At 43.8% G+C, this 14,111-nt stretch overlaps 1 protein-coding gene across 2 annotated transcripts in view; it reads right to left on the bottom strand.

Moving 5' to 3' along the window:
- The window catches only part of PRKCH (protein kinase C eta), a 232,329-nt gene that overhangs the window by 17,841 nt on the left and 200,377 nt on the right, over positions 1 to 14,111 (bottom strand). For both annotated transcript variants that reach the window (XM_061429067.1, XM_061429068.1), the window contains exons 11-12: positions 6,076 to 6,214; positions 5,229 to 5,417 (exon numbers count right to left, since the gene is read on the bottom strand). In XM_061429067.1, coding sequence (XP_061285051.1) covers positions 5,229 to 5,417; positions 6,076 to 6,214 — 328 coding nt within the window. The remainder of the gene's footprint in view (positions 1 to 5,228; positions 5,418 to 6,075; positions 6,215 to 14,111) is intronic.

Raw genomic sequence — 14,111 nt, 5'->3', positions numbered from 1 at the left:
TATTTCTTGACCTACATACAGATTTCTCAGGAGGCAGGTAAGCTGGTCTGGTGTTCCTATCTCTTTTAAGAGTTTTCTGGTTTGTTGTGATCCACACAATCAAAGACTTTAGCCTAGTCAATGAGGCAGAAGTAATTTTTTGGAATTCCCATGCTTATTCTATGATCCAGCAGTGGATGTTGGCAATTTGATCTCTGGTTCCTCTGCCTTTTCTAAACCCAGCTTGTACAACTGGAAGTTCTTGGTTCATGTACTATTGAAGCCCAGCTTGAAGGATTTTGAGAATAATCTTGCTAGCATGTGAAATGAGCGCAATTCTACCTTTTAGATTTTGTGAATAATGATGTGAACACTGATATACAAATATGTTCAAGCCCTTGCTTTCAGTTCTTTGGGATATACACCCAGAAACGGAATTCCTAGGTTATATGGTATGTCTAAGTTTGATTTTCTGAGAAACTGCCTGCCATACCACTTTCCACAGTGCCTGCATAATTTTACATTCCCGTGAGAGCTACACAAGGGTTCTAATCTGTTTGGTTGTTTTAAGTAATGTGCTGAATGGCCTTTGGTGAGTCACAATTTCTCTGGACCCCAAGTTTCCTCATCTATTAAATGAGGGAATTGGAATGGATAATCTTTTAGGTTTCTTCTAGAAAAAAAAAAAACACTATATTGGTCTAATTAAATCAAGTTGCAATTAGAATCAGAAAGCAGTTTGAATGGTTTGTGAGGTATGACTTGCTACCTTAAACCCTCTTCCTAGTACAATAAGTAGAATCATACTTTTTCAGAGAAAAGGGCAAAGAGCCTAAAAATGCACCCTGCTCTCACTGATGACACTGGCATCTGCTTCCTGAGCATCTAGTCTGTGCTCAGCACTGTTCCAAGTATCCCCCTCGCGTCATCTCCAATCCCGAGAGTACAGATGAGGAAAACCCAAGGCATGGCAAAATCACACTGTGTGCCCAAGTTCCCACAGCCAGCAGATGAAAGAGCCAACATCTGCCCTCGGACAGCTCTGCTCTGCAGGCCGGTTCCTCACCAACAGGCACTGACACTTCCCTCCTGGGTGCTTCTCCCCAGGTCTTGAGAGCTCTTCACTGTTTTCTTCCTTTTCTTTGATCACACTTCTGTTTAAATATCTCAGCCCTCTGCCAAGAACAGCTGAATTTCCTCAGCTACAGCATTTAAACCTTTTATTTTTAGGCCTGGGGGCTGAAATGTACAAAGCTGTCTCCGAAATCCTCTCGGTTAATGTTTTAGTAATTTTCTCTGACATCTTTTCCAGTGTTTTTCAGAAAATTGCTCTTAAGGTACACTCCTTGAGGGAGGAAGAAACAGAATGCTTACCATGTCCCTGCGTGGCTTACATGTACTAATTCACTGAATCTGGGGAGGAACCCTGTGACATGGATTTTATTACTTCAATTTACAGATCTTTTGAGCAAGGACACAGATTCAGAGAGGTGTGTTAGCTTGCCAAGGTCACTCAGCCAGAGTGTAACACAGCTGGGAGATAAGCCTGCCATGGACTGAAACCCGAGCTTCTTCGTACAGGAAGATGCCCAACAGAGAACACAGAGAGCCACTTAAGAAAGTCAGTGCTCAGCCAGTGACACAGCATCATCCACTGAGCTGCTGGCATTAGAAAGGGCCCAAAATAAAGGGAAGCGAAGAGGTTCACAGCTTCCCAGAAGCGAGTCTGCAGGGAGAGGGAACAACTCAGTCCCCACTGAAGAGCAAATTCTTGTGAGGCACCAGAGGCTGTTTTCTCCCAGAACAAAGATTGTGGAGGCAGGATGCTCCTAGATAACATATAACTAGATAACTAGTCACTAAGTAACTAGATAACTGCTGCTGCCGCTAAGTCGCTTCAGTTGTGTCTGACTCTGTGCGACCCCATAGACGGCAGCCCACCAGGCTCCCCCGTCCCTGGGATTCTCCAGGCAAGAACACTGGAGTGGGTTGCCATTTCCTTCTCCAATGCAAGAAAGTGAAAAGTGAAAGTGAAGTTGCTCAGTCATGTCCGACTCTTAGCGACCCCATGGACTGCAGCCTACCAGGCTCCTCCATCCATGGGATTTTCCAGGCAGGAGTACTGGAGTGGGGTGCCATTGCCTTTACCAGCAATGTTTCCATATATATCAAAGATATAAAGTAATTGAGGGAGGGATAAATCAGGGATTAACATACACACATTACATATATAAAATAAACAACAAGGACCTATTGTATAGCAGAGGGAGCTCTACTCAATACTCTCTAATAACCTATATGGGAAAAAGATCTGAAAAATAATGAACATATGTATAATAGACTCACTTTGCTGTACACTTGAAACACAACATTGTAAATCAACTATACACTAATAAAACTTAAAAAAAAGTAATTGGATCTATCTGGTTAAATATAAATCATCTTAATAGTTCCATGTGAATCTTAACCTTGCTTAGTAGCTACTCTAGGTTTTATAGGGATTGGGTTAAAAGGGGTGAAACCTGTGTCTCAGATTTAGTGGGGAAGAATTCTCTTAAGAGGATTCTAAATGCTAAAAAGAGGTTGAGGACTTCTAAAAAAAATTAAGAGGAGCAGATGTGGGTGATGGTCAACTCAAATGCTGATGTGGTCTTTAAAAATTTCTCCTGGGCCTGGATTCAAAAGGTATTAAGTGTTTATCAGAGAAAGACTGAACTGGACTCTTAATCCTAAAATAGGGAACATTAAAGTTTCTTGAGGCACAGACTGACTTTTGTTTCCTACCCTTCATGGTACCAAGCACAATAACTTTTATACACCAAGGCCAACAATGCATATTTCTTTATGGCATGAACTAGCATTTACATTTGAATTATATAACTCCGGGGTCTTTCTTTTAAATAGTATAAAAACTAAATCAGCTATGGCAATTGGACTAAATATGTGCACCATGAAAAACCATTCGTACTGTGATGGTAGTCACTGCAGGCCACAGAGGATTAGCATGCCTTGGGAGTCAGAAGGACCCCAACTCTAGACCACAGGACTGGGAGAGTAATAACTCAAAAGTAAGCCCAACTCTGTAGCACAAATTGTTGTGTTATCATAGATTAGGTCATCATAGGTAGCTGGGACCAGCTAAGATGAGCACATTTCCCTTCCAAAGGTGGAGAAATTTTAAGGCATAAATCTATAAAGACAAGCCCTTCTCCCTGATTTTTTATTAATGAAATTATAAAAGCCACATTCTCCTTAGTCTAAATTTTCTACTAAATATACAAATAAATTTTTCTTATGAAAACAGGGTAGACAGAAGACATTTGGTAGAATCCCGAAGTACTTCACTTTTATCTCTATGGGCAATTAAAGCTTCTTCCATATCAGGAGAGCACTGGTGCCTGAACTTGAGAATCAAGTTACAAATTATGATTTACTTGGGCAATATTTGCCTGAGAAGGATTTCTGTGATCATTTCCTGAGAAGTGGAGACTTCTCAGGAACAATTATGCCATCGGCCCCAGGACAGAGTGATCTGTAAACAACATGTCCTTAAAATGACACTAATTATATGACTGGAGATTTCCAGAGAGACAAGTCTCTCACCAACAAAGCTAGTATTTCCTGAATTTAGTTTTTTTGTCTCCAATCACAGGAAGTGATATGATTTGAGCAAAGTAATTTTTATCCCATAGATATCCCCCAGAGAGAATGGATTATTCTGATTTTCCCCTATTTGAAGAATATTCATCTTTATTCTCCCTGTGCATATATTGGGAAATAATAACCTGATTTCCTAATAGGGTATTGACCCAAATTACATTATTCTGTTATTACATGTTAACTTTTTTTATAACTTTATATTTTACTGGTATATTCAGGGTCTACAGGATATATGAGACTGTAAGGACAACAGGTGATGTCATAACCTGGTAATCAGATCAGATCAGATCAGATCAGTCGCTCAGTCGTGTCCGACTCTTTGCGACCCCATGAATCGCAGCATGCCAGGCCTCCCTGTCCATCACCAACTCCAACCTGGTAATAAACAATACTAAAAAATTAGTTATCATTCTGTACATTAAACAGGTCCTAGAATCAGAAGGTTATTGGCACATGGCAGGGCCCCTGATCAAAGCCCTGGAAGAATTTCTCTTTCTTGTTGGTTGTTCCTTCTTAATTTTTTTCTGGTTTTCTTCATCTATTTCTTTTTAAAGCTTTTTATTTTATATTGGAGCACAACTGATTAACAATGTTGTGATAGTTTCAGGTAGACAGCAAAGGGATTCAGCTGTCCATATAGATGTATCCATTCTCCCCCAAACTCCCTTCCCATCCAGGCTGCCACATAACATTTAACAGAGTTCCCTGTGTTACACAGTAGGATCTTGTTGGTTTATCCATTGTGTATATTACTTGTTACTTTCTTATTTTCAACATAAAAGCATCAAATCCACATTTCTTCCACACTTGAAAGTAAGGCTTCCATCATATTGCCTTAAATGCACGAGAGAGAGACCTTTTCTACACGATATTCCACCCTGCACCTAAATTGTGGGCCTGGCACCTGACTTGCACAAGGACAGCATGGCAGCAAATGAGATCTTGCCCAAGCCTGAAAAACCTCTCTTCTCTCCCAGCACCACTGGAAAGGCCCCTTCATCCTGCTCCTTGGATGTTGTCAACAGAAACACCATCAGTACAGAAACAACTGGCAGTGCCATTTACATGACCCAACAGCCTCATACATCCCGACTGCATGAAATAGGAGCATCACTTCACCTACACTGAAGCTACAAATGGTAGAAATACTTGATATTTGGCCAACAACACTATGAACAGCTATTACGTGTGCTCAGTTACTCAGTCATGTCAGACTCTGCAACTGTAGCCCACCAGGATCCTCTGTCCATGGGATTCTCCTGGCAAGAATACTGGATTGGGTTGCCATTTCCTCCTCCAAGGGATCTTCTTGACTCAGGGATCAAACCCACATCTCTTGTGTCTCCTGCATGGGCAGGCAGATTCTTTACCACTAGCATCACCTGGGCAGTTGGCTCCAAAATAACTATTGCATAAGAGGACAAAAAAGCCTGAGAAAACTCTGGTTCTTTGATTCTATAGATTAAAACACACATTTCAGCTAGAGCTGATAGGTGGCATCAACAAACAAACAAACTTCAAACCCAAACAGCACACATAGCAAGCTGGTTTGCAATAGCTGGAAAGCTAGCTGAGTATGTCACACTTACAGATTTCAGGATCCCTGTGGCATCTTCATGCAGCCATGTAGGGTAGACCACTTCATCGTTCAGTATGGCCTCAAAGAGGTCATCTTCGTTCTCTGCCTCAAAGGGCGCGTGGCCACACAGCATCTCGTACAGCAGCACGCCCATAGCCCACCAGTCCACCGCGGGCCCGTAGAGCATCTCCTGGAGGATCTGTGCAAAGGGGTGATGTGAGAGGAGCTCTGTGCATCTGATGAACAAATGCACCCTTAATGACTACAGAAAATGAAGGACTAGAAGCTGAAGTAAAGCAAGGGAATTTCCTGCACTCCATGTATGTTTCAGTCCATCTCTAGATTGGGGTCTATTTTCCTGGGGTCAAATCAGAGGCCTTCTCATTCCGGTGGTCAAACATCTATGGTCTACTTAGGCCAAAGTAATAGTATACGCAGATCCAAACCAGAAAGTGCTTTGGGACTATCTCTGTGGAGGAGGAGGAGATGGGCTCACTCACTCATATGGGGGCAATTCAAGAGCTTGTGGTTATTTCTACCAAATGGGGACAGGATCAAAGCTCTGCGTAGAGACAAAGAAGAAAATTAAATGGGCCAGGTGTAGAGTGCACTTTGACCTCATTCAGAGCTAAACCCTGAAGCCACTGCAAAGTTTACAACTCTTTTGGACTTGAATTTGTACTGGGAGGAACTGAGGACATTTTCAGCCATCATTCACCCAAGGAGCCAGAGAGGAGTCTGGAGGTGTCAGCTTTCAGCACTGCCCACAAGCTGCAGCGGTTCTTGGCCCTGCCTTTCTGATGGGGCTGCTGGGGAATCTGGATTCCCAAAGCTGCTTAAGCAATGAGCACACTCACCTCCGGAGCAATGTAGTCAGGCGTGCCGCAGAAGGTGGCCGTGGTGACCCCGTTGCAGATCCCCTCCTTGCACATCCCGAAATCTGCCAGTTTGCAGTGGCCCTCGTGGTCCAACAGTACATTGTCCAGTTTCAGATCTCTGCAAGAAACACAGAGCAGCAAATATGGTGGGGCAGCCGGGCCCAAACCATCAACCTGGCTGAGCTGGGTCACGAGATGGGGGGGTCACACAGCCAGGAGAGCTTTCTGTACCCACACTTCAAAGGGGAGACACCTTTTTGTGTTATCTGGATAAGAGTGGATATAAGATATCCACTCTCAAAATCTGCCTCGTGGTCCTGGATGATGGTTCCATCTGAATGGGCTAACCACGTATCAAAACACAGGCTGCCCATTAAAAAGGGACAATGCGACTGCCAGGCTTTCCACTGACCACCTATCCAGGAGACATCCACCCACCCTACACCCTGTTCTGTGGCATCTATCTCTGCCCACTGGCCTTCGCTCGGTGAAGTCCTGGAGCACATGGCCACTGTGTAGCACACACTGTGACAGGCATCAAGAGCAAGACGATCCTTCTCCCTAAGGAACACACTGTGTGTTCGGGAGACAGATATTCACTAGACTATCAGCTCCACGGAGGAGGCATCAGATGCATCTGGGTCACACTGTGCCTAGCATAGTGCACTCAATAAATCTTTGTTCAAAGTATATACACATAGATGAGTGTGTGTGTGTGTGTGTAGATACATAAATATGTGTGTATACATACACACATATATTGGGGGAAAGAGGAAAGGAGAGTGATGGGGAGGGAGACAGAACCAACTGTTGTGTAATACAAGTGGCATGAGAGAAAGAAGAACCATGTGCTGTGAGAGAAAAACAAGAAGGAACAATTCATTCCTATTAATGGCAGGACAGAAGTCTGTTCCACAGTAGAGGCAGAAATTGAGCTGGGCCTTATAGCATGAGTCAGTCTTCTAGGTGGGGAAGCGGTATGAGACGGTCACTGTGGGCAGGTGGACAGGGCCCGCGCACAGAGCAAGAGCAGAGATACAGGTGGGCTCAGGAACCCCATGTGGCATAGGATGACTGACATGAAAACACTGAGGCCATCAAAATGCCAGGGCTAGAAAGCAGAGTTAAGTCCACACTGTGAAGGGCCCTGCATATCACACGAAGGAATTCTGATGCTTAGATATTAGGCAAATGTGACCCACTCAAGCTCTCTAAGTTTTCCAGCTGATGAGAAAAGATCATCTAGAGGGAAGCTGAGAGAATCCAGGGAAGAGATGTTAAGACCTGAACTAGGACAGTAACAGATGGAATGACAAGTAGGGATCAGTCAGCAGTGCTTTAGTGAAAACATGATCAGGATTAAGGCCTGATGACCACTTAGAGATGGATGAGGAGAAGCAGCAGCAGAACTGATGACTCCTGGGTTTCTGCCTTAGATTCAGTGGGTTAGTGGGGACACTAATGACCAGGGAAAAGCAAAACAGGAGTGAGAACAGAGTTTGTTTGGGTATAGCCCAGATACATAGAAACCTCAGATATTACGGTGAGTGCAGGGCAAAGGCACTCACCCTCCCTTCCCTAACCTGGAGCAGAATCCAATCAAGGGAAGTGAGTTTCCAGCAGCAGAACTGCTTGGTGAAAGGTATTGATGGAGGTAGGAACATGGGTCAAATGTCAATAAAACTGTCTGCAAATGAAAGGCAGTGCTCCTAAACACCCCCTCCCCGACATAGGCTTCTGGCACCGTCTCCCATTGCCACACATAACATAACAGAGGGAAGCTGGCACCACAGCAAGCTGGGAAAGAGTCCCACACACCTACATCCCATGTAGGCCTCTCAGTCTAGCCTTGGGGGAGGATCGGGGGAGCAGCCCTGCCTACAGGGCAACAACCTCCACCCATTGATCCTTGAAGGAAAGATGTGCTCAGAGGCAAAGACATTGGCTTAGCAGTGAAGGAGGCTGCCCAGCCAGCAGGGATGTTAGACGACCACCCTGACCTGGAGGTCTGCAGTCAACTGCCAGGGGGGAAGCTACAGTAGCCGCAGCCTCCTGGGGCTGTGCTATGCGGAGTGATGGTGGCCCCTCACTGGGCCTCTCCACAGTGGGGGCTACTGACTGCTGCTCTGGGCCTTCGCATCCCCAGGGGGCTGTGTTGGGGCATTCATGGCTCTGTTTTCCCATGTCTTCCCATCTCTGCTCTGACAATAAAGGCCTGTTGGGCTGATCGGCCCAAATGGAAAGGCTGGTCTCTGTCCAGCCTGGGATCACATTGCGACTCGGGGGAGGCGGGTGATGACAGAACTGGCAAGACTGGTTTCCACACTGGGCCCTGAGAGTTGATGCGGCCAGACCACGTGGGACCTGCAGACAGGGGTCACTGGAAGCCACCCAGGAAGGAGCACCAAGTCCCATTTTCCAGGAATCCGTGGATAAGCAAGATGAGAGCAGCAGCACTTTCTCAGGCCAGCCTCCACTCTGAGCTCATGCTCCAGGCATCTCCCAGGAGACAGGCGGAGATAAACTGGGTGCCTGTGCAGCCACTTCAGCAATGCGAGGCTCCTCCACCTCTAAACCAGACTCAGCCCCGGCCCCCCAGTCAGCCTCCTGCCCCTTTCCTGGGCAGAGTCCCACTTCTCACACAAGCTTTCAGTAGGCTCTGCTCTGTGGAAACCATGTCCTCCTCCATTGCCCTCTCAACACACACACAGTATGAGCAAGATTTATTAGCCCACATGAAGGCAGGATCCCAGAAGAACAGGTGTGTGTGTTGTCAGGGGGCAGGAAGGATTCTGGTTACAGCCACTGTCAAGAGCATGGTCTCAGTCATTCTTCTAAAAGTGGTTTCAGACTCAAGGCCCTGTTAGCGCCTGGTTGTCTGGCTCCTCTGGGGACTCATCAGTCCAAACACTGTCATCTCTAATCTCCACCAGCCACTTCTCATCTGCAGCTCTAGGAGGGATCAAGGCCTTAGGGGATCTGAGCCTTGGGGCTGGCTTTATCAGCACCATGTTCCAGCCCAGCAGCCCACATCTGTGTGGTCCTACACTCAGAGACCTCTGACTCTCACACTGCCAGAAAGAGTAGCTGCATTTCTAAAATCTCCTGAAGCCACTGTGCTTGCTGAGAGCTTGGAAAGGATCTCCTTGGGTAGAAGAAGCAAGTGCTAACAAAAACTTACAATGGTCTAAAGAGCCGACCTGAGATTGCTCAAGAGAGCTTGTGACTAACGTCCCAGCTAAGAGGTTTGACTGCTTATTACTCAGCAACTGTCACAGGTATCAGGACTTGTTCGGGGAGGGAAAAGCGCTTTGTCATCAGTTTCATACGCTGCCCATCACAATGCCCTCTGCACAGGGAAGTCTTGGGACACGGCCCCGCTGCTCAGGACAAGGAACTGAGCGGCCCTAGCGATGTGATTTGGCCTGGTCATAGGATGCCCCAGGGCAGAGAGGCCAGCTCTACACCTCAGTCCTGATTTTGCAGTCTCCTTTTAGGCATTTTCAGAACTGGACCAGCCTTGAGGGAAATGCTATTGCTGATTTCATGCCAAGTACTACCTAAGCCCCTGCTGCTGGGAAAGACTGAAGGCGGGAGGAGAAGGGGATGACAGAGGATGCGATGGTTGGATGGCATCACCGACTCAATGGACATGAGTTTGAGCAAGCTCCAGGAGTTCGTGATGGACAGGGAAGCCTGGTGTGCTACAGTCCATGGGGTGGCAAAGAGTCGGACACAACTGAGCAACTGAACTGAACTACCTAACAGGATAAAACTCTCAACCAGAAATAATAAGGGGGTTTAATTAAGAGCGTAAGATAACCTGAGGATTCAATTCTTCCCTCAGCCCATATGTCTCAAACCTCCACTGTGAGGTCTGTGCTGATGTCCCCAGATAGTCAGCTCTGCCCCCAGAGCACCCAGTTCACAGCTCTGTGACCGACAACTTTCACTGCATTCTGTTCATACACCTGTCTCACCCGTTGGCTGGGGCTGAGCCTTATTGCTCCCTAGCCTCAGTGCACGCCTGGCACAAGATGCTGACCAAAGAGATAAATGGAGACATTTGGATGGGTCACAGTGAGTTGCACCAGCCAATTCAGAGCCTATTTTATTTTGGGGGAAAGGAATGAAGTTCCATAAACTTCACTGGGACCCTTATGCCAAAGTAATTAAACCTACAAAAATCCAAGTGCTTTTCCTCTTGCAGAAAGATGCCAGGGGTGAAAGAAAGAGCCCCAAAATATAATAAATTCAAATTCTTTGCTTTAGTGGAGCCAGGGAAAAGACACCACTTTAGGAGGGGCAAGCAGAGAGGACCCAAGCATAATCCTTTCCCCTTGCTCACACGCATATGAAAGAGGAGAACACGAGCCATTTGTGGCTATTGTCAGCTTCCACTCTAAGGGTAAATAGCTATCTTCACTTAAAGAAAAAAAACCAAAGCAAAAAAAAAAAAAAAAAAAAGTCACTCTTTGACTCCTGAATTGAATATGAAATAGGCAGAGAAGTCAGTTTGGGCTTTGGACTTCCTCAGCCTCCCCAGCCAACATGTAAGTCAGCAGCCGAAGTTAACAAGGCTCCACAATGAAGATTACAAGTTCATACAGGGCACAGGCTCAGATCCTAAAACACCAAATACACAATTCTGGCCTCATCATTCATTAGCTTATTGAGCAGTGGTATTTAATAGCTCTACCTTTGTTATGCAAGCACAGAAGGGTAGAAAGAGTTATTTTATCCTCCCTGATGGTCTGAAAGGTACATTGTTCTTGCTGGGGTAATGAGGGTTACTTAAAATGCCCACAGTGGTTTCAGAGAGGATTCTGAAGTGGTTGAAAACAAAGGAAATTCAGAAATTGTATGTGTTTTGTTTCCACCATGAGCTATTCTGAGAGTCATAAAACAGAATGACAGGAGTCTTACTGCTTAGACCTCTGGACTTAGTTATTCTTCCAAAAGAAATAAAGAGCAGTGAGTTGAGACTGGCTCCTTGAACAACAATGTATCTAAGAGGTTATTCAGAAGCTATTTTTAATGTATCTTAAAAAATTTTATCATGGAACATTTCAAACTTATATGAAAGTATGGTGAATAACATAACAACTCCTGTAGTGATCACACAGCAAAAACAGCTATCAATGCCCAATCGTGTTTCAACTGTACTTCTACTCCCTTCTTGACCCGTCTTTTTTGTCGGATCTGGAAGCAAATCCAAAATATGAAATCGCCTCATCTATCCATATTTTAACATCTAAATCTAAAAGACTATTTTTTAGATAAAGTACAACTTTGCTATTAGTTATCCTAAAATATACAGTCAATATACTATTTTAAGTATACTGCTTTTTGTCCGTTTGCTCATTTGGGTGTGTGTGTGTGTATGTGTGTGTGTGTATGTGTGTGCGTGTGTCTAGATGAGGATGATAACAAAACAACAACAACAATAACAACGATTAGTGTCAGTAGTAGTAACATACACTGAATGTTCACTAAATGCTAAGTGCTTCATCCACATTCTTATTTTACCTTCAAAACAACCCTATGAAGTAAGGTCTACATCAACATCATTTAGTGATCCAGGGATAAAGTCAGGATTTGAATTCAGTTCTGCTCACTGCCCTCTAAGTCCCGGGCTCCAAACCCACCACAGTAGGCACCCTCTCTTCCATCAGTGCCACTGTGTCACTGGCTGATTCTCCTGGTAGGCGGTTTCCTGAGAGAACTTCATCAGCTGAAACAAGAACCATCTGAAAATCAACAAATATCCTGAGACTGATTTGCCAAATAATGTGTCACATTTTTGTGACACATTATTAAATGCATAATCAAAATTCTAGAAAAATAAATTTTTTGTTTGGTTCTTAACTTTTGTGTGGAGGAGTTGATTGGATTTCACACAATCCTTGAAGGTACTGGAGTAGGGGAACACATAGCAAATCTCTTTCGAGTTGTCAAATACTATGACGATAACTCTAAGGATAACTTTTCTAAGGAAGAAAAGCTGACATGTAGGCAAGAGTTAAGGGGTGGCATTTGCCAAGAAAGTGAATTTGGATTATGATCTTAGTCTCAAAACAAAACCATTTAGGGTTAGTTTGTGTGTTAAATATCTGGGTTTATATAAACTTGACAGGTTTTTGAAGCAGGGCCAATTGTATTAAATTGGTAAAAGAATTCTACAACGTCACTGAAAAAGCAAAAGCCTAAAATGTGGTTTTATCACATGTTATAGTAATGCCATTTATGTGCTATCTAACAGAAGACATTCAGTCATTCGTTCATCCAACAAATCTCTGGGTACCATCCATGAGCCAGGCAATATGCAAGGGGCTCAGAAGATTAAAGGAGACAGGAAAGAGCAGGAGCCTCATACAGCAGGGCCCAGTGACGATTTCAGTCTTTGGTCCAAGAGGGGAAAAAAAAAAAAAACCATTGAAAGGTCTTACACAGGAGAAGGATGGCATTAATCTGATTTTACAACAAGCCCCTCCAGCTACAAGGAAAACAGGTCAGAGGGGAAGAGACAGAACATGAAGAGACCAGTGGGGAAGCTACTAAAGGAATCAGAAAAGAACTGATGGTTGTCTGGACCAGGGTGGGGCAGTAATGTAAAGAGAACCAGACAGATGGAAAACCACCAGAGGAAGAAAGTAATAGGATTTAGTAATGGAAAGATGTAGAAGGTAAAAAAAGAAGAACGTATGAGCATGTTCTGGTTCAAAGAATTTATTTTGGACATATTGTGTTTTTTAGACATCTGAGTAGACATGTTTAATGGGCAGCTGAATATACACTGCTAGAGCTTAGATGAAAGGCCAGGCCAGGGATAGAAAATGACGAGTCATTAGTTGGGTGTGGATGATCACCTGGGGAGAGAGAATGGAATGGAAAGGCAAAGGCTTGGGATGAAGCTCTGCAAAGAGCATCCTGAGTATAACATCCCTGGTCATTTTCACACTCAGACCACAAACACTTTGTTGTTCAGTCACTCAGTCGTGTTCGACTCTTTGTGACCCCATGGACTACAGCACACCAGGTTTCCGAGGCCTTCACTATCTCCCTGAGCTTGCTCAAACTCATGTCCATTGAGTTAATGATGCCATTCAACCATCTCATCCTCTGTCGCCTCCTTCTCCTCCCGTCCTCAATCTTTTCCAGCATCAGGATCTTTTCCAGTGAGATAAATTAGTCAGAGTGGGTAGCACAACTGAGTACCAGGAAGGAAAGATCCAACTCTTTTGCCTCCAATGAACCATATGTAGTCCTGTTAAGATTTAAAAGGTTTAGAAAATGTTACCTTTTCACATTCAAAACCATGTCTTGAATTCTTTCTAGGTTAAACTCTCAACCTCTGCTACATAAAGGGATCCTTTGGGGAGTGTAGATTTAGGTCTTTTACTTTACAAAAATGTTTGTTGTTGTATTGTGCATAACAGAGCAAATTTTGGAAGCAAGCTAAATTATTTATTAAGAGGGGAACAGCTAAATAAATTATGGTATATCCATGACAGAATTTTATGAAGGCTATTAAAATTGTATGAGGTATAATGAAGGACAAACAAACCAGGGAAATGTTTATGACAGAAATTTTGTCTTTTGAAAATGATTTCTTTTGTGATTATACAAGTACTATTTTCATTATCTTAAATTCTGTCATTCCTGAAAAAAATTATGGAGAAAACAAGAACAGGTTTATAGTCATAGAATCTTTTCTTAGTGCTACACTAACAAATGTTATGAAGTAACTTACTTTTCTCACTTAATGAACTTTTGGACATATTTCTATATCTTGTAGATCTGCCTCATTCTTTGTAATGGTTACATAAAATTCCATTATAAAGATGTTCCATGATTTAATTAGGTCCTTCTCCATAAATGTGTAGATTTTTTTCTAATTGCTTGCGACTTTACCCACATTACTCCATGTGTCCATGGAGTAACGAACATTATTTGCACTCTTGTAGAAGGGTTACATTTTTAGAAGTAGAAATGCTGTGTTAAACTGTACAAAT

This window comes from Bos javanicus, chromosome 10 (assembly GCF_032452875.1).
Source record: "Bos javanicus breed banteng chromosome 10, ARS-OSU_banteng_1.0, whole genome shotgun sequence".
Classification (NCBI taxonomy): Eukaryota; Metazoa; Chordata; class Mammalia; order Artiodactyla; family Bovidae; genus Bos; species Bos javanicus.
Note: the sequence above shows the minus strand (reverse complement) of the source record. Positions and strands in the feature narration are given on the sequence as shown.